The 27,072-nt window shown below is 40.7% G+C and overlaps 2 protein-coding genes across 2 annotated transcripts; one reads left to right on the top strand and one right to left on the bottom strand.

Annotated features, from left to right (window-relative positions):
• Positions 1-721: 721 nt before the first annotated feature.
• dnajc4 (DnaJ (Hsp40) homolog, subfamily C, member 4) lies at positions 722-7,699 on the bottom strand. The gene is made up of 8 exons (XM_085363059.1): positions 7,650-7,699; positions 7,142-7,206; positions 5,273-5,396; positions 5,046-5,136; positions 4,511-4,692; positions 2,971-3,138; positions 2,477-2,563; positions 722-2,389 (listed from the first exon to the last, which is right to left on the bottom strand). The coding sequence occupies exons 1-8, from the start codon at positions 7,676-7,678 to the stop codon at positions 2,293-2,295; spliced, it is 843 nt and encodes a 280-aa protein (XP_085219185.1). The 5' UTR covers positions 7,679-7,699; the 3' UTR covers positions 722-2,292.
• A 6,720-nt stretch (positions 7,700-14,419) lies between these two features.
• On the top strand, positions 14,420-15,937 carry LOC146639002 (uncharacterized). The gene is made up of 2 exons (XM_085365106.1): positions 14,420-14,723; positions 14,796-15,937. The coding sequence occupies exons 1-2, from the start codon at positions 14,420-14,422 to the stop codon at positions 15,935-15,937; spliced, it is 1,446 nt and encodes a 481-aa protein (XP_085221232.1).
• The last annotated feature ends 11,135 nt before the right edge of the window (positions 15,938-27,072 follow it).

A 27,072-nucleotide genomic window follows, 5' to 3' on the forward strand; every position in this document is an offset into this window, starting at 1 on the left:
CACATCCTGACAATGATTGGGTTAAAACAGAAATTTCAAATTATTTATTCATCTCTTCTTCAGACTTGTTTCCCCTGATTTTCTGGCCAGTTCTGTGTAATTTCTCATACCTCAACATTTATCACCGTTTCCTTTCCTTAAGAATAGTTTCCCGACAGATACACTTTCACCGAGAACATTTCTGATGAGCTTTCAGTGAACAGCAGAGGGATCAACTTCTTTAGTCCTCCACTTTTGCAGCTTTCCCAGATTGTTTAAGGACACACTGCACAACATGACAAGATTTGCCATATTTTGAGTTAATAGCTTTTTGGGAATCACGATGTCGGTGCAAAATACTTTTCTTTGTCGTTGTCTCTTACATGTACACACAACAGTGATTCATCCCTCAAGTTAGGTGCTTTATGCTTGACTCATAGGTCAGTGTTATGAATCTTAACAAAAAACAAAATGTTTCTCTGAAAAAAGTCAGGCACAAAGACTGAACTGAAAATCATTGAAAAATCAGTCAAAGACAAAGTTTGAAAGACCTTCAGAAAGAAACTACCTGCTTGGAAGCAATATATATATATATTAAAAAAAAAAAAAGCTGCTAGTGACTTTTGCACAGTAGTAGAGTTTACTGATAATTAAAATCATAAAAACAATTTTGATTCCCGAAGGTGGATCATTGTGGTTTGGGAGCAGTTTTATGATCTTTTTAATGCCCAAGGAGGGAAATTAAGGATTTCAGCCCCTCCCATCCAACTAATCAATAAAAAATAATCTCCAAAGAGCATGTCACGCTTTTATTTCAGAGCATGATTCTACACAGTTTCTCTTTGCAGCTCATTAAACTAAAGATAAAAGTCAATTAAAACTGCATCCAGAGCTGTTTTCTTCTCTAGCAGGAAAACTCTTGAGCCTCATCTCCTATCAGTGTGTGTGTGAAGGCATGCTGACACGAGGATCTCAGTCATTATGGCGTGTTTGGGTTATGACAGGGTACTCACACGCCACATGAGGGTGAGGGTGTCTGAGAGCTATGCGGGGACACAGTATGTTATCTCCTGCTGACGTCTCAGGGCAGGGGCCGCTGGTGACAAGAAAACAGAGAGGGAAAAGGGGCGATATCCTTTCTTAAAAAACAAACTTCACGCTGTAGATGCAGGGTTTTACACACCCACACAATTCCTTCCAAAATAAAAAGAAAGAAAGAAGGAAAGAGTCCAAGCCTTGACTTCATAATGGGTGTCGCCTTTCCAAACATGCAAATAAACATAACTGCGTTGCTGTCTTCAAAGTTAAAAATGTATGATTCACTTTCACTGATGTGATGGAAAACAAAGATCTGAGATAATTATCTATTTGAATCATTACCGATTCTTCTCTGCTGCTCGTTAAAAGGTAACAGGAAACAAATGACACTATGGGAAGAAATGGTAATAAGCAAGACATTAAATAACAAGAAGCATGTAGAAGTAAAGTGAAATCAAGCAAAGGATGGTTAATGAGATCTTTTAAAGCTTTCTCTCAGATGTCCCAAGAGGGACTCAACAAGGCAGCAAAAACATAAAACAATATAATATATAAAGACTGAGAGGCCAAAATGGTAAATGTTGGCTCACTTTGTGTGTGTGATCTTTCCTTTAAATGCATTTCTCCATAATATTACAACAGTTTGCAATAAATAACTTACTCAGTGGCACTTTTTTCTCCAGATTTTCTGTGTCAAACAAATCGATATTTGTTGGCAGGAAGTGCAGAAAGTCCAAAAATCAAACACTTGTGAATATATATCAGGTGTGAACCAATTTAAACAGCAGCGTCCACACTTGAGTGCTGAAAGACATTTTCTTTTAAAACAACATGAAACATTGCTGCAAATAAGAGTCTCTCTCTTCACAACTTGATCAGCTGTCATGTTGTATTATTCACCGTCACATGTGAGTTCCAGATGCTGCACAGCTGTAACAGAAATGAGGCTGAGAACAATAAACAGCAAACAGCATGTTCCTGAGACTCCATTAGGGGCAGTTTGATAGAGCTCATTATGGCTCCTGTGGACAAACCGTGAACAAGTTTGGGAACAAACGAGCCCCATAAAATATAAAAGCTTATCCTGGTCAACATCTATGACCAGAGGAACCCTCCCCCTAAACCACACCCACTCCCTGCAGATTTCAGGATCACATCTGAGGGCAGAAAGAGGCGTGGAAACACGTTTAAAAAGGTCAGAAAATAAATAATCTTAAAACACAACAGCCAGCTTGGTCCGCCTGCTGGCATCACCGAGCACAGCTGAAGGATCTGCTACTTGTCGTCTCCAACGTCGGTGCGTTTGTATTTCTCCTTAAACTCCGCGTGCTTCTGACGCAGGATTTCCGTTTGCTTCTTAAAACCATTGACCCTGAAAAACCGCAAATGAAACAGCATCAGAACAACAACATCAGAGAGAAGCAGGGGGAAAAAGGAATCTGAAGCTCAGTGCACACACCTCGCCCTCTCTTTGGCTTCATTGTAAATTTCTATGATGATTCGGTCTTTCTCATCCATGAAGTTAGTGTGAACTTCTTCCAGTTTCCTGAAAGCATCAGAGGGAGGTAGACAATTCCCTTTTAGAGAGCTTAACCTAAGAACTCAGCAGCGCTCTTTATTTATGGGTTTGTACAGCTGTTAGAGGAGCTGCTCACATCACAAAGAAGTGAATCTCAACAAACACATGTGGCACCACGTCAGTGTGTGAAAGCAAACCCAAGGCCGCGAGTTGGGAGGTTGTGCCAACACACATGGCACTGAGACACGTCCGCAACATTCCTCATTCATCTGGATGTGAATGAGCAGCAAATAAAAGGACACAGTGTGGACAACGAAGGACATGATGTGAGCAAGAGGAAGTTTACCAAATGCACACTTCTTTCTAATATTTACAGTTTAAATTTAAATACAAAATGCTGAATGCTCAGTCGGTATCGTGTGTGGGGTTTTTACTTGAAGAGGACGGCATGGGCTCCTATGCTGAGCATCATAGCGACGACACAATACGCCACCAGGCGGAAGTTCCTCTTCCTCCTCTTCTGCTTCTCCTCGGCCATCATCTCTGGAGTGTGAGGGTGATGAACCTGCTCCCAGTAACGGATGTTCTCATAGGCATCCATGCTGATAGGAAAGGCATGAGAAGATTGAGCGTTGTTTCTGATGTCACTAGTCAATGTAATAAGCACTTGTTGTAATAACTAAGGTTGCTCATTTGATTTGCAGTTACACAAATCGTGTCTGAACTTCAAGAAACATTAAATGAAAATGACAAGTGATAGTCATAGTCTGTATATAAAGGATGGAGCTTCCAGAAGCTCCAGGACTGCAAAGTAAATCCAAAGCAGATTTATTTTTTTATGTCCACCAGGAGGGGATTCCTCTAGCTTCAAAAAGTCCAGATGTATAGACGTTTATGAGCAAATGACCCTACTGATCTCTCACTCGCTGACCTCAGTAAACAATTTCCTAATGAGTTTATGAGCTCAATCTCAAGTTCAAATTCTTGAATACAACACAAAGTTCATTGTCTGAAATACTGGATGCTGTGAAGATGATTTCTCAACCATGGAAATAATTCTGCAATTTATTTGTCTTCTGTGGTCAGTGGACTCATTCGTTTCATAAATGTAACAGATTGTTGATTTGGCCACTGCTAAAGTTTTTCCTTTCTTGCAGAGCTGTTTATTTCGTTTAACTAGCAACACAAGTTTATTTTTTACATCACGGTCTCCTTGGACCTCATAAAGAGAATTCCAGTGACCAGGTACTAAACATAATCTCAACACTGCAGATCTTTTATGTGCTTATTTAGTCCCTGAATAACAGGAGAAAAGGCCTCAGTCCCCCGAAACTGTGGGACTGTGGATAGAAATGTCTGTAATTCAAGTGTGACACAAGTGTAGTTGTAAGACATGCTTTTTTATGGCATTAAATATCGGGGCAATTGAAAGTAAATTCCATGTTGCAAAAGTTGTGAATCAGTTGGTGTATATGATTTAAACATTGTCGTCCCCATTTTTTGTGTCTTGAGAAAGGAACTCCCAGAAATAGATATGCAACAGCGTCAGTCACAAATTCTGTGTTTCTTTTCTAAATCTGTCCCTTGGTGCTTTAAGATGACCGCTGCTCTGGCCTGACATTATATAAAAAAAGGTGAATTTTTCAGATGTGCACTTCAACCTTTTCAGACATTGCCCGTCAGAGCTGTACATGAGAACATCAATGACGGTATCAGCTGTATCTGACATTAAACAGTCTTTACCCTGCATGCTCCTCAGTATAGTCTGTGTGACATCCTGTTGAGCCCATGAAAGAGAATTAATTGAACACATCTGATGCTGACAATCTCCTGTTTTACTGTTATACATGTTAGAAACAACGAAGCCCCAAACACTGGGGTTCCTGTGTGAAATTTGCTGCTTTTAAAGATGACACACTGTTAATGTAAAGTTCATAAGCAGTAACACACTAATGGATGTGGGTGAATCCTCACCTGCCTCTGTAGCTGGGGTCAGTGGAGGCAGATCTGAAGACTTGAGCACCACCATACGGCTGTCGTATTTTGAAGTCGTACTCCTTCCTACTCAGATCTTTGCTCAGCACCCTGTAGGCCTCGTTCAGCTGCACAAACTGGCTGTGCAGTGCCGGGTTTGACGGGTCGCTGTCTGGATGTAGCTGCACAATAAAGGGGACAGAGTCAGCAGCAAATTCTCCTCATGAAGCATGAAAAAAGAAAAGATCTGGTGCAGGTCAAATATGCAACCATTAACAACCGAAAAATGTTCTTACTTTTTATGACAAATAGATTTTTGTTTTGCACTTTGAACCAAGCTTCTTTCTCACCCTTTAATGAGGCCAAAGCCACAAAGTAAACACACATACCCATCCTTATTTAAACTGGGAGCCATAGCTTGAAAACAAACAGTGAGGAAGCCCACTGTGGGAACAGTTAGCAAGCACAAAATGTGCTGTGCAAGGCTGCCCTCGTGTGGCCACATGTTTTATTTAAATCCAAATGGGAATGATACCTTTTTGGATTTGTCAAAAAACGCATTTTTGATTTCTTCTAACGTGGCATCAGATTTGACTCCCAGGAGGTCGTAGTAGGTCGCAGCTTTTCTGCGGTGAGAAAGCAAAGAACTCAAAACCAAGCAGGCACTCAGACCTGTTTAAACACAGAGTACACAAACACAATCATCAAGGTGTTCTCAGCAACTCTGCCTAAAACCTAAAGGCACACATTCACTTTGTCTACCTTTGCGTATAGCTTTGGGAGAACAGCCGCAGTCCACTCTTGCAACACCAAAAACAACTCTGGCACAGACGTAGCTGAGCCTCCAACAGCATGATGGAAATTTTTGGCGGTTCCACACAAGGACCTGAGCAGAGAGGACAGATGAAACAATGCAAAGACCCAAAGCCAAGGCACTAAGTACTAAGTGGGCGGGCTCCAGATACTGAATTTAAATATGTTAAAGTTATAAATGTCTAATTATCAAAAGGAAATAATGCTGGGAAGAAGCTTCTAAGGGACAACGTTTTAACAGTTGTGTAAAAGTAACATCAAAAATCAGCATTTTATTAATTAAAAGTGAATAAATAACTGAAACAAATCCAGAATATCACCGTTATGTGTATCTACAGCAGTTTCCAGGAAGCAACAGAATCAATTTTTTATTATTATAAATCTTGACCTGGAACTGCCTCTGAAGCTATTACTGATATGATATATTAGTAATAAAACATTGATACTAGTGATACTAGAAGGAAAACAAACAAGGAGAAGTAGATTTGAGTCATTATGTAGCCCAGCACCGGAAGCAAATTTGAAATTGTATTGTACTGTATTGTTCCCCAGAGAAAACTCTACTTTTTATTATCGTCAACATTTTTATTCATATTCATTCTTCACAATCATCATCATACTTTTTAATACATATATATATATATAGATCTATTTATTTTTGTTAAGTTTAACAAAAACATTGCCTCACCTTCAATTTTTAGACTCCTTTCGTATGAGATCGTCAGAGACTTATTTTAGTTACTGGTAAAGATGCTTACGCTCACTTATCTCACCAGATCGCTGGGCAAACAACAGGATTGAGTTGATTCTACTGTATATAGTATTTTATTTTATTCTATTCTGTACAGTTGTGTACTGTATTTATTCTTATTGTATTCTAATTTTTGCTTCATAACTTTTGCACTGTCCACTTCCTGCTGTGACAAAACAAATTTCCCACGTGTGGGACTAATAAAGGTTATCTTATCTTATCTTATTATGCTGAGCACATGTCGAATGTCTCTATGAAATAAATGTTAAGCATAAAACCAAGGTTGGAAAACAGAAACAGCTGCAGACTTATGTCTTTGCTAACTGCCCATGATATTAATTAAGGAAACTATTGGCCTTGACCAAACAACCACATAACCATAAATCAGCCCAGGAAACCTTCAAAACAGCTCACATGAAGTCTTAGGAAAATCTGAAGGAAGACATACATTTTGGACTAACAGTATTTTTCTTTTAGTTTTACAGCTGATTCTACTGACAAAGACCTCCCCCCACAGCCCTTCATACTGCACTAAAGTAATGAATAGGTAAAAAATTAAATGACAGAAAAGCTCCTGTTTTTTCACTACTATAGAATTTTTATTATTATTATTATTATTATTATTATTATTATTATTATTATTATTATTTTACTGTTGAAAAATATTTATCCAAACAATATTCCTGCTTATCTGGAGTACTCTAGTACTCCAAACTTAATTCTCTCCAGATAAACCCAGTTCCTCCTGGGAGATCCCAAACCATTCCCAGACAGATGAAATATATAATCTCTCTAGCAGGATGTAGGTTTACCCTGGGGTCTCTTTCCAGTTGGGTGTGCCTCCAAAGGGATGTGCCCAGGAGGTGTTCTAAATAATTGCCTGAAACACCTCACATGGGTCCTATCAACAGGCAAAATATCTTAGTTTAGTTTTTATTAGCCTGCACGTTAGTTATTTTTTCTTTAGTAGGTAATGTGTGGTACTAGTCAGTCACTAGCTTGGGTACTTGGTTTAGTTTTAGTCAACTACAACTTAGCTGCAAACTGCCTGTTTTCTCTGATTTTACCTTTCACTGTCTTCCCATTGAAAATGTCGACGTCAGCATCTGTCCCCTTATCTGTGGACACGTGACTGAGGACCAAAACAAAAGGATGAGGTGAATGACATGTTTTCAAAGGGATTAAACAACTAAAACAGGGGGCAATTTGACACCTTTCACAATCAGCTGAAAGGTCACAACACGACCTGTGTTTCACTTTGACCCACTCACGTTAACTACATTCAACTGCTACAATGACAGCTGGCTTTGCACATCAGTTATTACGTGTAATGTTCACATCAGTGAAGCAGAAAAGCCAACTAACCACATCATGAGATTCAGCAGGAACACTTTGTTCTGCTATCAGAGAAGTGCTAATGCTAGCCGGGTGTACCGGCGTTAGCTCTAAACTGTTGAACTACGTCATCGACAACTTGTTAAAAACTGTATAACTAAAGGCGTTTTAATAAATACGTAAAATAAAAGTCAAACACATTTTCAAATAAGGAGTGTTGTAGAAGCAGAGGTGACATACCAGCGGAGGGCAGTTTCATAACATCGCATAAGCTCGGCGCATAGAGCCAACGTCAGTTAGATCAAAAGTCTACAAAATAAGAGCGCGGGCCTTCAAAATAAAAACACCACCATTTTCGGGATTAAAGAGTAGTTGAGTGATGAACACTGATAAATAAAAAGTAAAACATCAAAAAAGAATAATTTAAATATTGAATACTGGACACATATAATTGTCAATAGAATTGTTTATTGTTCAGCACAATAAACAATTATACTGTCACCATTGTTACTGATATTGAAAGCTTATTGATAATTTGTCCAAGTAAAGAATGCCCTCCCACAAATGTCATGTGACAACCTCATTGGCTTACAGAATCGTGATGTCACACACATTTAGAATCTTACCACCACTGTGATCCTTTGATCCTTTGATCCTAAAACCTATAAATAGGGGTGAGACGCAAGAACTTTTAGTCCGTTATTCGCAGCATTTATGTGTGCAGCATTCAAACGTTCGCCAGAGAAGCCTTTTTTTGGATCCTTTTCAGAGTCACTGTTAACAGATTCCAACATGTCTCCAAGAAAACAGAAAAAAAGAGAAAACGTAAAGCCCAGCGCTCCTCTTTGCAATCGAGAAGACGATACTCAACTGCAGAAGATGTGCTTGGAAGAAATGCATGAGGAAAATCTCATGAACAATCACAATACGCGACACCCGCCCCAGCCAGAGTACACCAATTACATCTGGGAAAGTTTTTTTAAACAACGAACGGAGATTATCTTACTGAGAGAGCACTGTGAGAGAAGGACCGATGAAGTAGATAGACTGTTCAGACAGCTTCTTGATAAGGAAGACATTCAAAAGGAGAAAGAAATGGAACTCCTAGACATGCGGGGAAGGATCTTTGAGCTCCAAGCAGAGCTTAATAAAGTACAAGAAAAGCCAACAGAAGAAATCCTCCAACAGAAGAAAAACGAGAAAGAGAGGGAAAAAAAGATTCAGGAGCTGCAAGTAAAGCTTGATCAAGCTCTGCAAAAAAATCAAGAACTCCTCCAAGAGAAGAAACAACTGGTCATAAAACTCCAAGGCGCTGAGATAAATCAAAAAGTGCTGAAAGGAAGGGTTGAGTTTCTTCGAAAGAAAGCGCAACAGACCATGAAAAAGGAAGATACGGATTGCAAGCTTCAGGACAGCGAGAAACACAAGGAAGCCTTGCAAATAAAGCTTGATGAAGCTCTGCAAAAAAATCAAGAACTCCTCCAAGAAAAAGAACAAATGGACATAAAGCAGCGCAAACTACAAGGCATGGAGGAAAAGTACAAAGGGCTTCAGGCAAAGCTTGATAAAACACTGAACAAAAATAAAGAGTTGCTTCAAGAAAAAAAGCAACTAGAAATTAAACAGAAAGAAATGGACTCCAAGCTTGAAGGCGTGGAGGAAAAGTACACCGCGCTGAAAATAAAGCTTGATAAAACAGTGCAAAGAAATAAGGATTTCCTACAAGACAAAGAACAGCATGACACGAAACAGAAAGATCTGGATTGTGAGCTTCAGAACATCAAGAAACACAACCAAGGTTTGCAAGTAATGCTTGATGAAGCTCTACAAAAAAATAAAGAAATCCTTGAAGAGAAAGAAAAACTGGACATAAACCAGAGAGGCATGCAGGAAAAATACAGAGCGCAGCAGGTAAAGCTTGATGAAACGCTGCACAAATATCAAGAGCTGCTTCAAGACAAAGAACAACGGAAAAGAAAGCAGAAAGAAGAAAAACAAATTCTCCAGGACTTTGAGAGGAAAAACCAACAGCTGCAAGACCGTTATAACAAACTGAACTCCAAAACAACTGAGCTGGAGGGGGAAAAGAAAAAAGTGCAAAGACAATGCTCAGAGATGCAGAGTAAGCTCAGTGACATGCTGAGAAAAAACACAGAACTGGAGAAACTTTCTAACAACTTGAAGTGCAAAAACACTGAGGTGCAGATGTTAAAGCAGCAACTAGAGAAAACTAACACAGACCTGCAGTGTACACTTCAAGAACTCGAGAGAAGTCAGCAGCTACAAGACACACACAACAAATTACAACAGAGTTATACAGAGATGCACGAGGCAAAGCTTATGCAGGAGGCCAAATGTAAAGAACTGAAAGAAAGGCTGGAAGAAAAACAAGCCAAATTAGAAGAAGTGGAGACAACATGCAGGAAACTTGAGAAGGAAAATACACAAACAATTGATGAGTTAAGAACCCTCGTCCTAGAGAAGAAAGTGCTGGTGGAAAAGATCGTGGAAAAGAAGAAAAAACGCTTCCGCTTCTTCTGGAGGAAGAGCACTCCTGCTTTTTCTACTTTTTCCACTTTTTCTTCTACTGATGTCACCCCGTCTTCCTCCTCCACCGTTGCATCGTAATTTTCACCTCTCCTGACACCTCTCCCTCCCCTATTTCCCTGTAACTCCCCCCCCTCTCTCTCTTTCACCCTCACCCCCCAACCAGTCCCGACAGTTGACTGCCCCCTCTAGAGCCTGGTTCTGTCATAGGTTTCTTCCTTTAAAGGGAGTTTTTCCTATCCACTGTCGCATCCAGTGCTTGCTCAGAGGGCATTGTTGGGGTTCTCTCACCTCTATCTCTTTCCTCCTTTCTATCCCTTTCCTTTACCCTCTTCTTTACCCCCCACCCCTCTCCTCCTTTTCTATTCCCCCACCTTTTCTATTTCCTTAATAATTGAATAATAAACACAATTGGCTACATTTTAAATGTGTCTGATCCACGTCTTCATTCAAGAATGAATTGTCTTTCTCACGGAGTCATGTGTATTTTGTGTTTTCCTCGGGCTGGTGATCCTCGCGGTCGTTCAGCCCCGGAGTCCAGAGTTTTAGTGTTTTAATTACATTTAGTGTTACGTTTTAGATCACCACAATAGGATATCCATAATTTAGGGTTCAGGCATTTGTTTTAGTTCAATATCGTATCATTCTATGATTGAGTAGTTTACAGAACCTTCAGTCAGCAGCAATAACTTCAATTCATTGACATTTGCAAGCAGCCAGAAGCCTGCTAGCAACTCTTTTTAAAGAGTCTAAATGGTGTCAGCAGATTTCCTTCAGTGAAATACCTCAAAATCAGAATTCTTGTTCAATCATGCATGTCATAGGCCCCACAAAGTGAAACCAGCTTCCAGAAACTTGGCACCACAGTTTGACTCAGCCCTAATATTTGATCCACACATCAGAAAATTTACCAAGTTTTTTTATGAAGTGGAAAATTGTTAGGTCAGATCCTACACATGGGACCTCACGACATCACAGTGTAAAACAAGGATTTTATGCCTAAAGCAGTATTCACACAGTCACTTTTCTTTAATAAAACTTTGCACCAGCTGTTTTGTCTAAGTAATGAAAGGGCTAAAAAGACTGCGTAGTTTTCCATGTGGACTATTGAAGTAGCTTTGTATGAGTCACAGTTCAAAATAATCCCCTGCAACCTTTTTCTGATTGGCTGCCTCTGGTAAACAGAACATGAGTGGGTGAGGCTTCTGGTCACAGCCAGAGTGAGATGACTATATTAGGGCTACCCTCTCTCTTTGACATCATACAGACCTAGGAGTAGAAAAAAACTGCAATTTCCTGAGCTGACTGAATTAAAAGCACATTCAGGAGCACTGACTGCAAATAACTGCAATGAGGCTTAAACAAATATATATTTAGGCTGTAAGACTACATGATGTGTTATATGTATGTTTAGGGAATCTAAACCTTCTTTAAACTTTTCTTTTTATTCTTGAAATCCATTTGTAACTGGAATCTCACTCCTATTACAAATAATTCTCTTGGAGTTAAACAAGTTCAGTATTAAGAAGAAAAAACAGTTTTACTGCCCCATATAAAAGTTAGATATTTGGGCTTGAGATGAGTAAAGTTAATAGAGAGTTAAAATAGAAACAATAAAAATGCACACCAGTGAAAGACTAAAAGTAAAGGAACAGAAGTAATAATGAAGACAACTGAGAGACCATAAAAGATGACATCACATGATGGCAAGCCTATAAAAAGGTGTCATACAAAATGAAGTCCAAAGTTAAAGTTACTATTAGATTAGGTCTCAATTATCTAACCAGATTTGCCCAGCTGAGGTTAAATATTGGCATTCTTTTTAAAAATGATTACATTATATATCTTCTTCAACATAATCAGCCTCGGGAGAGTAGGGTGGAACTAAATGTGGAGCAAAGAGTATCTAGGGTGAAGGGAGTATCTGCCATCAAACAAGAAGACAGCCGCATGTAACTACAACGGTGTTTTCTAGTTCACCTTACATGCATTAATTTAATAAGTGGTTAGCCTACTCAATGTAAATTACACATGAACAACATTAAGCTACTCACACAGAGTATAACGGCCATCATCATCCGTCATCATTTCTGCTACACTGGCAGGGCTAGGGGCCAGGCCTCTCCTCTTCGGGTTCTTGGGGGATGTTGCTAACTCCGGGTCCGATAACAGGCACCACACCCGCAGTAGATGTGCTCGGTGTGAGGTCTCGCAGCAAGCTATCAAATACGGTGCATTTCTGAGCTTCAAGTTTAAATGAAACTTGTGGGTTGGATCTATGTGGCAGAAGCTGTTGTCAGCATTTATCCCTGTGTGGTATAAATTTCTGGGTCTGAACTGTGATCTTATTTCCTGAGACAAACGATGTAAAAGCTCTGCTGCATTTGTGAGACTGACTGACAGAAGCGAGGCTGCCATATCGCGCCATCATCAGTAGGCGGTAGGTAAAGTGTCTTGCCCAAGGACACAACGACCAAGACAGAGAGAGCTGGGGGTCAAACCGGCAACCTTCCAGTTACAAGATGAGCTTCCCGACCCCCTGAACTACGGATGCCCTACATGACTGTCAGGACAACTTATGTATTGCAAGTATGCAGTACTGGACTCATCTCGGACGGGGATGAGTCTGCCTACAGGAGGGAGGTTTAACGTCTGGTGTCCTGGTGCAGCCACAACAACCTGGTGCTGAATGCCCAGAAGACAGTGGAGATTATTGTGGACTTCAGGAAGCACACAGCCCCACTCCCCCCCATCATCCTGACTGACACCCTCATCACCTCTGTGGACTCATTCCGCTTCCTGGGTACCACCATCACCCAGGACCTGAAGTGGGAGCCCACCATCACCTCCGTCATTAAGAAAGCCCAGCAGAGGATGTACTTCCTGAGGCAGCTGAAGAAATTCAACCTGCCAACACGGACGATGATGCAGTTCTACACTGCAATCATCGAGTCCATCCTCACCTCCTCCATCACCGTGTGGTACGCTGGAGCCACTATCAGGGACAAACAGAGACTGCAGCGTGTTGTGCGCTCTGCTGAGAAGGTGATTGGCTGCAGACTCCCATCTTTGCAGGACCTGTACACCTCCAGGACATTGCGGCGTGCAGCTCGGATCTCAGCTGACCCTTCTCACCCTGGACACAGTCTGTTTGACCTGCTCCCCTCAGGCAGGAGGCTCCGGTCCATTCGCACCAGAACCTCTCGCCATAAGAACAGTTTCTTCCCCTCTGCTGTTGAACACATGAACAATAACCGTATGACTGTTCCCGCTACTAACACATGACCCTACGCTGTGTTCACTGCATCATTCCATGATTGGCACTGATCACCACCTGCACTCATGTATATATCTTTCAACGTAGCACTCTTAATTCTTATTCTCATGTATATATCTCATGTATAGCTCATGCACATATCTTTCTACGTAGCACTTTTAATTCTTATCCCTACTTTTATTTTTTCATGTCTATTTAAGTGCTATTTATGACACTATGTTTGCACTGAAGCACCGCAGCAATTTCCTAATGTTGTAAACCTGCTCAACATTTGTCAATAAACCCCTTTCTGATTCTGATTCTGATTCTAAGAATAACTTGATGTTTCTGACTTTGCATTATGAATTTTTTACCCACTGACAAACATTTCAAGTTCTACTAAATTAAAAAACAATTTGTGGTAACCTGATTATGATTCAAAAAGAATAATTAACAACACTTCTTGTAATGGTGTTAAAATCAGCCCAGCTTTTATTTTAAAATGCAAAAAGTAAAAGAAAATCAGCCAACATACTGGACACATATAATTGTCAATAGAATTGTTTATTGTTCAGCACAATAAACAATTATACTGTCACCATTGTTACTGATATTGAAAGCTTATTGACAATTTGTCCAAGTAAAGAATGCCCTCCCACAAATGTCATGTGACAACCTCATTGGCTTACAGAATTGTGATGTCACACACATTTAGAATCTTACCACCACTGTGATCCTTTGATCCTTTGATCCTAAAACCTATAAATAGGGGTGAGACGCAAGAACTTTTAGTCCGTTATTCGCAGCATTTATGTGTGCAGCATTCAAACGTTCGCCAGAGAAGCCTTTTTTTGGATCCTTTTCAGAGTCACTGTTAACAGATTCCAACATGTCTCCAAGAAAACAGAAAAAAAGAGAAAACGTAAAGCCCAGCGCTCCTCTTTGCAATCGAGAAGACGATACTCAACTGCAGAAGATGTGCTTGGAAGAAATGCATGAGGAAAATCTCATGAACAATCACAATACGCGACACCCGCCCCAGCCAGAGTACACCAATTACATCTGGGAAAGTTTTTTTAAACAACGAACGGAGATTATCTTACTGAGAGAGCACTGTGAGAGAAGGACCGATGAAGTAGATAGACTGTTCAGACAGCTTCTTGATAAGGAAGATATTCAAAAGGAGAAAGAAATGGAACTCCTAGACATGCGGGGAAGGATCTTTGAGCTCCAAGCAGAGCTTAATAAAGTACAAGAAAAACCAACAGAAGAAATCCTCCAACAGAAGAAAAACGAGAAAGAGAGGGAAAAAAAGATTCAGGAGCTGCAAGTAAAGCTTGATCAAGCTCTGCAAAAAAATCAAGAACTCCTCCAAGAGAAGAAACAACTGGTCATAAAACTCCAAGGCGCTGAGATAAATCAAAAAGTGCTGAAAGGAAGGGTTGAGTTTCTTCGAAAGAAAGCGCAACAGACCATGAAAAAGGAAGATACGGATTGCAAGCTTCAGGACAGCGAGAAACACAAGGAAGCCTTGCAAATAAAGCTTGATGAAGCTCTGCAAAAAAATCAAGAACTCCTCCAAGAAAAAGAACAAATGGACATAAAGCAGCGCAAACTACAAGGCATGGAGGAAAAGTACAAAGGGCTTCAGGCAAAGCTTGATAAAACACTGAACAAAAATAAAGAGTTGCTTCAAGAAAAAAAGCAACTAGAAATTAAACAGAAAGAAATGGACTCCAAGCTTGAAGGCGTGGAGGAAAAGTACACCGCGCTGAAAATAAAGCTTGATAAAACAGTGCAAAGAAATAAGGATTTCCTACAAGACAAAGAACAGCATGACACGAAACAGAAAGATCTGGATTGTGAGCTTCAGAACATCAAGAAACACAACCAAGGTTTGCAAGTAATGCTTGATGAAGCTCTACAAAAAAATAAAGAAATCCTTGAAGAGAAAGAAAAACTGGACATAAACCAGAGAGGCATGCAGGAAAAATACAGAGCGCAGCAGGTAAAGCTTGATGAAACGCTGCACAAATATCAAGAGCTGCTTCAAGACAAAGAACAACGGAAAATAAAGCAGAAAGAAGAAAAACAAATTCTCCAGGACTTTGAGAGGAAAAACCAACAGCTGCAAGACCGTTATAACAAACTGAACTCCAAAACAACTGAGCTGGAGGGGGAAAAGAAAAAAGTGCAAAGACAATGCTCAGAGATGCAGAGTAAGCTCAGTGACATGCTGAGAAAAAACACAGAACTGGAGAAACTTTCCAACAACTTGAAGTGCAAAAACACTGAGGTGCAGATGTTAAAGCAGCAACTAGAGAAAACTAACACAGACCTGCAGTGTACACTTCAAGAACTCGAGAGAAGTCAGCAGCTACAAGACACACACAACAAATTACAACAGAGTTATACAGAGATGCACGAGGCAAAGCTTATGCAGGAGGCCAAATGTAAAGAACTGAAAGAAAGGCTGGAAGAAAAACAAGCCAAATTAGAAGAAGTGGAGACAACATGCAGGAAACTTGAGAAGGAAAATACACAAACAATTGATGAGTTAAGAACCCTCGTCCTAGAGAAGAAAGTGCTGGTGGAAAAGATCGTGGAAAAGAAGAAAAAACGCTTCCGCTTCTTCTGGAGGAAGAGCACTCCTGCTTTTTCTACTTTTTCCACTTTTTCTTCTACTGATGTCACCCCGTCTTCCTCCTCCACCGTTGCATCGTAATTTTCACCTCTCCTGACACCTCTCCCTCCCCTATTTCCCTGTAACTCCCCCCCCTCTCTCTCTTTCACCCTCACCCCCCAACCAGTCCCGACAGTTGACTGCCCCCTCTAGAGCCTGGTTCTGTCATAGGTTTCTTCCTTTAAAGGGAGTTTTTCCTATCCACTGTCGCATCCAGTGCTTGCTCAGAGGGCATTGTTGGGGTTCTCTCACCTCTATCTCTTTCCTCCTTTCTATCCCTTTCCTTTACCCTCTTCTTTACCCCCCACCCCTCTCCTCCTTTTCTATTCCCCCACCTTTTCTATTTCCTTAATAATTGAATAATAAACACAATTGGCTACATTTTAAATGTGTCTGATCCACGTCTTCATTCAAGAATGAATTGTCTTTCTCACGGAGTCATGTGTATTTTGTGTTTTCCTCGGGCTGGTGATCCTCGCGGTCGTTCAGCCCCGGAGTCCAGAGTTTTAGTGTTTTAATCACATTTAGTGTTACGTTTTAGATCACCACAATAGGATATCCATAATTTAGGGTTCAGGCATTTGTTTTAGTTCAATATCGTATCATTCTATGATTGAGTAGTTTACAGAACCTTCAGTCAGCAGCAATAACTTCAATTCATTGACATTTGCAAGCAGCCAGAAGCCTGCTAGCAACTCTTTTTAAAGAGTCTAAATGGTGTCAGCAGATTTCCTTCAGTGAAATACCTCAAAATCAGAATTCTTGTTCAATCATGCATGTCATAGGCCCCACAAAGTGAAACCAGCTTCCAGAAACTTGGCACCACAGTTTGACTCAGCCCTAATATTTGATCCACACATCAGAAAATTTACCAAGTTTTTTTATGAAGTGGAAAATTGTTAGGTCAGATCCTACACATGGGACCTCACGACATCACAGTGTAAAACAAGGATTTTATGCCTAAAGCAGTATTCACACAGTCACTTTTCTTTAATAAAACTTTGCACCAGCTGTTTTGTCTAAGTAATGAAAGGGCTAAAAAGACTGCGTAGTTTTCCATGTGGACTATTGAAGTAGCTTTGTATGAGTCACAGTTCAAAATAATCCCCTGCAACCTTTTTCTGATTGGCTGCCTCTGGTAAACAGAACATGAGTGGGTGAGGCTTCTGGTCACAGCCAGAGTGAGATGACTATATTAGGGCTACCCTCTCTCTTTGACATCATACAGACCTAGGAGTAGAAAAAAACTGCAATTTCCTGAGCTGACTGAATTAAAAGCACATTCAGGAGCACTGACTGCAAATAACTGCAATGAGGCTTAAACAAATATATATTTAGGCTGTAAGACTACATGATGTGTTATATGTATGTTTAGGGAATCTAAACCTTCTTTAAACTTTTCTTTTTATTCTTGAAATCCATTTGTAACTGGAATCTCACTCCTATTACAAATAATTCTCTTGGAGTTAAACAAGTTCAGTATTAAGAAGAAAAAACAGTTTTACTGCCCCATATAAAAGTTAGATATTTGGGCTTGAGATGAGTAAAGTTAATAGAGAGTTAAAATAGAAACAATAAAAATGCACACCAGTGAAAGACTAAAAGTAAAGGAACAGAAGTAATAATGAAGACAACTGAGAGACCATAAAAGATGACATCACATGATGGCAAGCCTATAAAAAGGTGTCATACAAAATGAAGTCCAAAGTTAAAGTTACTATTAGATTAGGTCTCAATTATCTAACCAGATTTGCCCAGCTGAGGTTAAATATTGGCATTCTTTTTAAAAATGATTACATTATATATCTTCTTCAACATAATCAGCCTCGGGAGAGTAGGGTGGAACTAAATGTGGAGCAAAGAGTATCTAGGGTGAAGGGAGTATCTGCCATCAAACAAGAAGACAGCCGCATGTAACTACAACGGTGTTTTCTAGTTCACCTTACATGCATTAATTTAATAAGTGGTTAGCCTACTCAATGTAAATTACACATGAACAACATTAAGCTACTCACACAGAGTATAACGGCCATCATCATCCGTCATCATTTCTGCTACACTGGCAGGGCTAGGGGCCAGGCCTCTCCTCTTCGGGTTCTTGGGGGATGTTGCTAACTCCGGGTCCGATAACAGGCACCACACCCGCAGTAGATGTGCTCGGTATGAGGTCTCGCAGCAAGCTATCAAATACGGTGCATTTCTGAGCTTCAAGTTTAAATGAAACTTGTGGGTTGGATCTATGTGGCAGAAGCTGTTGTCAGCATTTATCCCTGTGTGGTATAAATTTCTGGGTCTGAACTGTGATCTTATTTCCTGAGACAAACGATGTAAAAGCTCTGCTGCATTTGTGAGACTGACTGACAGAAGCGAGGCTGCCATATTGCGCCATCATCAGTAGGCGGTAGGTAAAGTGTCTTGCCCAAGGACACAACGACCAAGACAGAGAGAGCTGGGGGTCAAACCGGCAACCTTCCAGTTACAAGATGAGCTTCCCGACCCCCTGAACTACGGATGCCCTACATGACTGTCAGGACAACTTATGTATTGCAAGTATGCAGTACTGGACTCATCTCGGACGGGGATGAGTCTGCCTACAGGAGGGAGGTTTAACGTCTGGTGTCCTGGTGCAGCCACAACAACCTGGTGCTGAATGCCCAGAAGACAGTGGAGATTATTGTGGACTTCAGGAAGCACACAGCCCCACTCCCCCCCATCATCCTGACTGACACCCTCATCACCTCTGTGGACTCATTCCGCTTCCTGGGTACCACCATCACCCAGGACCTGAAGTGGGAGCCCACCATCACCTCCGTCATTAAGAAAGCCCAGCAGAGGATGTACTTCCTGAGGCAGCTGAAGAAATTCAACCTGCCAACACGGACGATGATGCAGTTCTACACTGCAATCATCGAGTCCATCCTCACCTCCTCCATCACCGTGTGGTACGCTGGAGCCACTATCAGGGACAAACAGAGACTGCAGCGTGTTGTGCGCTCTGCTGAGAAGGTGATTGGCTGCAGACTCCCATCTTTGCAGGACCTGTACACCTCCAGGACATTGCGGCGTGCAGCTCGGATCTCAGCTGACCCTTCTCACCCTGGACACAGTCTGTTTGACCTGCTCCCCTCAGGCAGGAGGCTCCGGTCCATTCGCACCAGAACCTCTCGCCATAAGAACAGTTTCTTCCCCTCTGCTGTTGAACACATGAACAATAACCGTATGACTGTTCCCGCTACTAACACATGACCCTACGCTGTGTTCACTGCATCATTCCATGATTGGCACTGATCACCACCTGCACTCATGTATATATCTTTCAACGTAGCACTCTTAATTCTTATTCTCATGTATATATCTCATGTATAGCTCATGCACATATCTTTCTACGTAGCACTTTTAATTCTTATCCCTACTTTTATTTTTTCATGTCTATTTAAGTGCTATTTATGACACTATGTTTGCACTGAAGCACCGCAGCAATTTCCTAATGTTGTAAACCTGCTCAACATTTGTCAATAAACCCCTTTCTGATTCTGATTCTGATTCTAAGAATAACTTGATGTTTCTGACTTTGCATTATGAATTTTTTACCCACTGACAAACATTTCAAGTTCTACTAAATTAAAAAACAATTTGTGGTAACCTGATTATGATTCAAAAAGAATAATTAACAACACTTCTTGTAATGGTGTTAAAATCAGCCCAGCTTTTATTTTAAAATGCAAAAAGTAAAAGAAAATCAGCCAACATACTGGACACATATAATTGTCAATAGAATTGTTTATTGTTCAGCACAATAAACAATTATACTGTCACCATTGTTACTGATATTGAAAGCTTATTGACAATTTGTCCAAGTAAAGAATGCCCTCCCACAAATGTCATGTGACAACCTCATTGGCTTACAGAATTGTGATGTCACACACATTTAGAATCTTACCACCACTGTGATCCTTTGATCCTTTGATCCTAAAACCTATAAATAGGGGTGAGACGCAAGAACTTTTAGTCCGTTATTCGCAGCATTTATGTGTGCAGCATTCAAACGTTCGCCAGAGAAGCCTTTTTTTGGATCCTTTTCAGAGTCACTGTTAACAGATTCCAACATGTCTCCAAGAAAACAGAAAAAAAGAGAAAACGTAAAGCCCAGCGCTCCTCTTTGCAATCGAGAAGACGATACTCAACTGCAGAAGATGTGCTTGGAAGAAATGCATGAGGAAAATCTCATGAACAATCACAATACGCGACACCCGCCCCAGCCAGAGTACACCAATTACATCTGGGAAAGTTTTTTTAAACAACGAACGGAGATTATCTTACTGAGAGAGCACTGTGAGAGAAGGACCGATGAAGTAGATAGACTGTTCAGACAGCTTCTTGATAAGGAAGATATTCAAAAGGAGAAAGAAATGGAACTCCTAGACATGCGGGGAAGGATCTTTGAGCTCCAAGCAGAGCTTAATAAAGTACAAGAAAAACCAACAGAAGAAATCCTCCAACAGAAGAAAAACGAGAAAGAGAGGGAAAAAAAGATTCAGGAGCTGCAAGTAAAGCTTGATCAAGCTCTGCAAAAAAATCAAGAACTCCTCCAAGAGAAGAAACAACTGGTCATAAAACTCCAAGGCGCTGAGATAAATCAAAAAGTGCTGAAAGGAAGGGTTGAGTTTCTTCGAAAGAAAGCGCAACAGACCATGAAAAAGGAAGATACGGATTGCAAGCTTCAGGACAGCGAGAAACACAAGGAAGCCTTGCAAATAAAGCTTGATGAAGCTCTGCAAAAAAATCAAGAACTCCTCCAAGAAAAAGAACAAATGGACATAAAGCAGCGCAAACTACAAGGCATGGAGGAAAAGTACAAAGGGCTTCAGGCAAAGCTTGATAAAACACTGAACAAAAATAAAGAGTTGCTTCAAGAAAAAAAGCAACTAGAAATTAAACAGAAAGAAATGGACTCCAAGCTTGAAGGCGTGGAGGAAAAGTACACCGCGCTGAAAATAAAGCTTGATAAAACAGTGCAAAGAAATAAGGATTTCCTACAAGACAAAGAACAGCATGACACGAAACAGAAAGATCTGGATTGTGAGCTTCAGAACATCAAGAAACACAACCAAGGTTTGCAAGTAATGCTTGATGAAGCTCTACAAAAAAATAAAGAAATCCTTGAAGAGAAAGAAAAACTGGACATAAACCAGAGAGGCATGCAGGAAAAATACAGAGCGCAGCAGGTAAAGCTTGATGAAACGCTGCACAAATATCAAGAGCTGCTTCAAGACAAAGAACAACGGAAAAGAAAGCAGAAAGAAGAAAAACAAATTCTCCAGGACTTTGAGAGGAAAAACCAACAGCTGCAAGACCGTTATAACAAACTGAACTCCAAAACAACTGAGCTGGAGGGGGAAAAGAAAAAAGTGCAAAGACAATGCTCAGAGATGCAGAGTAAGCTCAGTGACATGCTGAGAAAAAACACAGAACTGGAGAAACTTTCCAACAACTTGAAGTGCAAAAACACTGAGGTGCAGATGTTAAAGCAGCAACTAGAGAAAACTAACACAGACCTGCAGTGTACACTTCAAGAACTCGAGAGAAGTCAGCAGCTACAAGACACACACAACAAATTACAACAGAGTTATACAGAGATGCACGAGGCAAAGCTTATGCAGGAGGCCAAATGTAAAGAACTGAAAGAAAGGCTGGAAGAAAAACAAGCCAAATTAGAAGAAGTGGAGACAACATGCAGGAAACTTGAGAAGGAAAATACACAAACAATTGATGAGTTAAGAACCCTCGTCCTAGAGAAGAAAGTGCTGGTGGAAAAGATCGTGGAAAAGAAGAAAAAACGCTTCCGCTTCTTCTGGAGGAAGAGCACTCCTGCTTTTTCTACTTTTTCCACTTTTTCTTCTACTGATGTCACCCCGTCTTCCTCCTCCACCGTTGCATCGTAATTTTCACCTCTCCTGACACCTCTCCCTCCCCTATTTCCCTGTAACTCCCCCCCCTCTCTCTCTTTCACCCTCACCCCCCAACCAGTCCCGACAGTTGACTGCCCCCTCTAGAGCCTGGTTCTGTCATAGGTTTCTTCCTTTAAAGGGAGTTTTTCCTATCCACTGTCGCATCCAGTGCTTGCTCAGAGGGCATTGTTGGGGTTCTCTCACCTCTATCTCTTTCCTCCTTTCTATCCCTTTCCTTTACCCTCTTCTTTACCCCCCACCCCTCTCCTCCTTTTCTATTCCCCCACCTTTTCTATTTCCTTAATAATTGAATAATAAACACAATTGGCTACATTTTAAATGTGTCTGATCCACGTCTTCATTCAAGAATGAATTGTCTTTCTCACGGAGTCATGTGTATTTTGTGTTTTCCTCGGGCTGGTGATCCTCGCGGTCGTTCAGCCCCGGAGTCCAGAGTTTTAGTGTTTTAATCACATTTAGTGTTACGTTTTAGATCACCACAATAGGATATCCATAATTTAGGGTTCAGGCATTTGTTTTAGTTCAATATCGTATCATTCTATGATTGAGTAGTTTACAGAACCTTCAGTCAGCAGCAATAACTTCAATTCATTGACATTTGCAAGCAGCCAGAAGCCTGCTAGCAACTCTTTTTAAAGAGTCTAAATGGTGTCAGCAGATTTCCTTCAGTGAAATACCTCAAAATCAGAATTCTTGTTCAATCATGCATGTCATAGGCCCCACAAAGTGAAACCAGCTTCCAGAAACTTGGCACCACAGTTTGACTCAGCCCTAATATTTGATCCACACATCAGAAAATTTACCAAGTTTTTTTATGAAGTGGAAAATTGTTAGGTCAGATCCTACACATGGGACCTCACGACATCACAGTGTAAAACAAGGATTTTATGCCTAAAGCAGTATTCACACAGTCACTTTTCTTTAATAAAACTTTGCACCAGCTGTTTTGTCTAAGTAATGAAAGGGCTAAAAAGACTGCGTAGTTTTCCATGTGGACTATTGAAGTAGCTTTGTATGAGTCACAGTTCAAAATAATCCCCTGCAACCTTTTTCTGATTGGCTGCCTCTGGTAAACAGAACATGAGTGGGTGAGGCTTCTGGTCACAGCCAGAGTGAGATGACTATATTAGGGCTACCCTCTCTCTTTGACATCATACAGACCTAGGAGTAGAAAAAAACTGCAATTTCCTGAGCTGACTGAATTAAAAGCACATTCAGGAGCACTGACTGCAAATAACTGCAATGAGGCTTAAACAAATATATATTTAGGCTGTAAGACTACATGATGTGTTATATGTATGTTTAGGGAATCTAAACCTTCTTTAAACTTTTCTTTTTATTCTTGAAATCCATTTGTAACTGGAATCTCACTCCTATTACAAATAATTCTCTTGGAGTTAAACAAGTTCAGTATTAAGAAGAAAAAACAGTTTTACTGCCCCATATAAAAGTTAGATATTTGGGCTTGAGATGAGTAAAGTTAATAGAGAGTTAAAATAGAAACAATAAAAATGCACACCAGTGAAAGACTAAAAGTAAAGGAACAGAAGTAATAATGAAGACAACTGAGAGACCATAAAAGATGACATCACATGATGGCAAGCCTATAAAAAGGTGTCATACAAAATGAAGTCCAAAGTTAAAGTTACTATTAGATTAGGTCTCAATTATCTAACCAGATTTGCCCAGCTGAGGTTAAATATTGGCATTCTTTTTAAAAATGATTACATTATATATCTTCTTCAACATAATCAGCCTCGGGAGAGTAGGGTGGAACTAAATGTGGAGCAAAGAGTATCTAGGGTGAAGGGAGTATCTGCCATCAAACAAGAAGACAGCCGCATGTAACTACAACGGTGTTTTCTAGTTCACCTTACATGCATTAATTTAATAAGTGGTTAGCCTACTCAATGTAAATTACACATGAACAACATTAAGCTACTCACACAGAGTATAACGGCCATCATCATCCGTCATCATTTCTGCTACACTGGCAGGGCTAGGGGCCAGGCCTCTCCTCTTCGGGTTCTTGGGGGATGTTGCTAACTCCGGGTCCGATAACAGGCACCACACCCGCAGTAGATGTGCTCGGTATGAGGTCTCGCAGCAAGCTATCAAATACGGTGCATTTCTGAGCTTCAAGTTTAAATGAAACTTGTGGGTTGGATCTATGTGGCAGAAGCTGTTGTCAGCATTTATCCCTGTGTGGTATAAATTTCTGGGTCTGAACTGTGATCTTATTTCCTGAGACAAACGATGTAAAAGCTCTGCTGCATTTGTGAGACTGACTGACAGAAGCGAGGCTGCCATATTGCGCCATCATCAGTAGGCGGTAGGTAAAGTGTCTTGCCCAAGGACACAACGACCAAGACAGAGAGAGCTGGGGGTCAAACCGGCAACCTTCCAGTTACAAGATGAGCTTCCCGACCCCCTGAACTACGGATGCCCTACATGACTGTCAGGACAACTTATGTATTGCAAGTATGCAGTACTGGACTCATCTCGGACGGGGATGAGTCTGCCTACAGGAGGGAGGTTTAACGTCTGGTGTCCTGGTGCAGCCACAACAACCTGGTGCTGAATGCCCAGAAGACAGTGGAGATTATTGTGGACTTCAGGAAGCACACAGCCCCACTCCCCCCCATCATCCTGACTGACACCCTCATCACCTCTGTGGACTCATTCCGCTTCCTGGGTACCACCATCACCCAGGACCTGAAGTGGGAGCCCACCATCACCTCCGTCATTAAGAAAGCCCAGCAGAGGATGTACTTCCTGAGGCAGCTGAAGAAATTCAACCTGCCAACACGGACGATGATGCAGTTCTACACTGCAATCATCGAGTCCATCCTCACCTCCTCCATCACCGTGTGGTACGCTGGAGCCACTATCAGGGACAAACAGAGACTGCAGCGTGTTGTGCGCTCTGCTGAGAAGGTGATTGGCTGCAGACTCCCATCTTTGCAGGACCTGTACACCTCCAGGACATTGCGGCGTGCAGCTCGGATCTCAGCTGACCCTTCTCACCCTGGACACAGTCTGTTTGACCTGCTCCCCTCAGGCAGGAGGCTCCGGTCCATTCGCACCAGAACCTCTCGCCATAAGAACAGTTTCTTCCCCTCTGCTGTTGAACACATGAACAATAACCGTATGACTGTTCCCGCTACTAACACATGACCCTACGCTGTGTTCACTGCATCATTCCATGATTGGCACTGATCACCACCTGCACTCATGTATATATCTTTCAACGTAGCACTCTTAATTCTTATTCTCATGTATATATCTCATGTATAGCTCATGCACATATCTTTCTACGTAGCACTTTTAATTCTTATCCCTACTTTTATTTTTTCATGTCTATTTAAGTGCTATTTATGACACTATGTTTGCACTGAAGCACCGCAGCAATTTCCTAATGTTGTAAACCTGCTCAACATTTGTCAATAAACCCCTTTCTGATTCTGATTCTGATTCTAAGAATAACTTGATGTTTCTGACTTTGCATTATGAATTTTTTACCCACTGACAAACATTTCAAGTTCTACTAAATTAAAAAACAATTTGTGGTAACCTGATTATGATTCAAAAAGAATAATTAACAACACTTCTTGTAATGGTGTTAAAATCAGCCCAGCTTTTATTTTAAAATGCAAAAAGTAAAAGAAAATCAGCCAACATACTGGACACATATAATTGTCAATAGAATTGTTTATTGTTCAGCACAATAAACAATTATACTGTCACCATTGTTACTGATATTGAAAGCTTATTGACAATTTGTCCAAGTAAAGAATGCCCTCCCACAAATGTCATGTGACAACCTCATTGGCTTACAGAATTGTGATGTCACACACATTTAGAATCTTACCACCACTGTGATCCTTTGATCCTTTGATCCTAAAACCTATAAATAGGGGTGAGACGCAAGAACTTTTAGTCCGTTATTCGCAGCATTTATGTGTGCAGCATTCAAACGTTCGCCAGAGAAGCCTTTTTTTGGATCCTTTTCAGAGTCACTGTTAACAGATTCCAACATGTCTCCAAGAAAACAGAAAAAAAGAGAAAACGTAAAGCCCAGCGCTCCTCTTTGCAATCGAGAAGACGATACTCAACTGCAGAAGATGTGCTTGGAAGAAATGCATGAGGAAAATCTCATGAACAATCACAATACGCGACACCCGCCCCAGCCAGAGTACACCAATTACATCTGGGAAAGTTTTTTTAAACAACGAACGGAGATTATCTTACTGAGAGAGCACTGTGAGAGAAGGACCGATGAAGTAGATAGACTGTTCAGACAGCTTCTTGATAAGGAAGATATTCAAAAGGAGAAAGAAATGGAACTCCTAGACATGCGGGGAAGGATCTTTGAGCTCCAAGCAGAGCTTAATAAAGTACAAGAAAAACCAACAGAAGAAATCCTCCAACAGAAGAAAAACGAGAAAGAGAGGGAAAAAAAGATTCAGGAGCTGCAAGTAAAGCTTGATCAAGCTCTGCAAAAAAATCAAGAACTCCTCCAAGAGAAGAAACAACTGGTCATAAAACTCCAAGGCGCTGAGATAAATCAAAAAGTGCTGAAAGGAAGGGTTGAGTTTCTTCGAAAGAAAGCGCAACAGACCATGAAAAAGGAAGATACGGATTGCAAGCTTCAGGACAGCGAGAAACACAAGGAAGCCTTGCAAATAAAGCTTGATGAAGCTCTGCAAAAAAATCAAGAACTCCTCCAAGAAAAAGAACAAATGGACATAAAGCAGCGCAAACTACAAGGCATGGAGGAAAAGTACAAAGGGCTTCAGGCAAAGCTTGATAAAACACTGAACAAAAATAAAGAGTTGCTTCAAGAAAAAAAGCAACTAGAAATTAAACAGAAAGAAATGGACTCCAAGCTTGAAGGCGTGGAGGAAAAGTACACCGCGCTGAAAATAAAGCTTGATAAAACAGTGCAAAGAAATAAGGATTTCCTACAAGACAAAGAACAGCATGACACGAAACAGAAAGATCTGGATTGTGAGCTTCAGAACATCAAGAAACACAACCAAGGTTTGCAAGTAATGCTTGATGAAGCTCTACAAAAAAATAAAGAAATCCTTGAAGAGAAAGAAAAACTGGACATAAACCAGAGAGGCATGCAGGAAAAATACAGAGCGCAGCAGGTAAAGCTTGATGAAACGCTGCACAAATATCAAGAGCTGCTTCAAGACAAAG

The sequence above is a fragment of the Diplotaxodon limnothrissa genome, linkage group LG2 (assembly GCF_057381915.1).
Source record: "Diplotaxodon limnothrissa isolate DT_005_m linkage group LG2, D_limnothrissa_male_GT1.1, whole genome shotgun sequence".
Taxonomy (NCBI): Eukaryota; Metazoa; Chordata; class Actinopteri; order Cichliformes; family Cichlidae; genus Diplotaxodon; species Diplotaxodon limnothrissa.

Coding starts and splice junctions, on each gene's coding strand:
- LOC146639002 (XM_085365106.1), top strand. CDS start 14,420: ATGCGGGGAAGGATCTTTGAGCTCCAAGCAGAGCTTAATAAAGTACAA. Junction 14,724..14,795: donor GGATTGCAAGCTTCAGGACA/GCGAGAAACACA, acceptor AACTCCTCCAAG/AAAAAGAACAAATGGACATA.
- dnajc4 (XM_085363059.1), bottom strand. CDS start 7,678: ATGCGATGTTATGAAACTGCCCTCCGCTG. Junction 4,693..5,045: donor TTTTTGACAAATCCAAAAAG/GTATCATTCCCA, acceptor TTTATTGTGCAG/CTACATCCAGACAGCGACCC. Junction 3,139..4,510: donor GACCCCAGCTACAGAGGCAG/GTGAGGATTCAC, acceptor CTTTCCTATCAG/CATGGATGCCTATGAGAACA.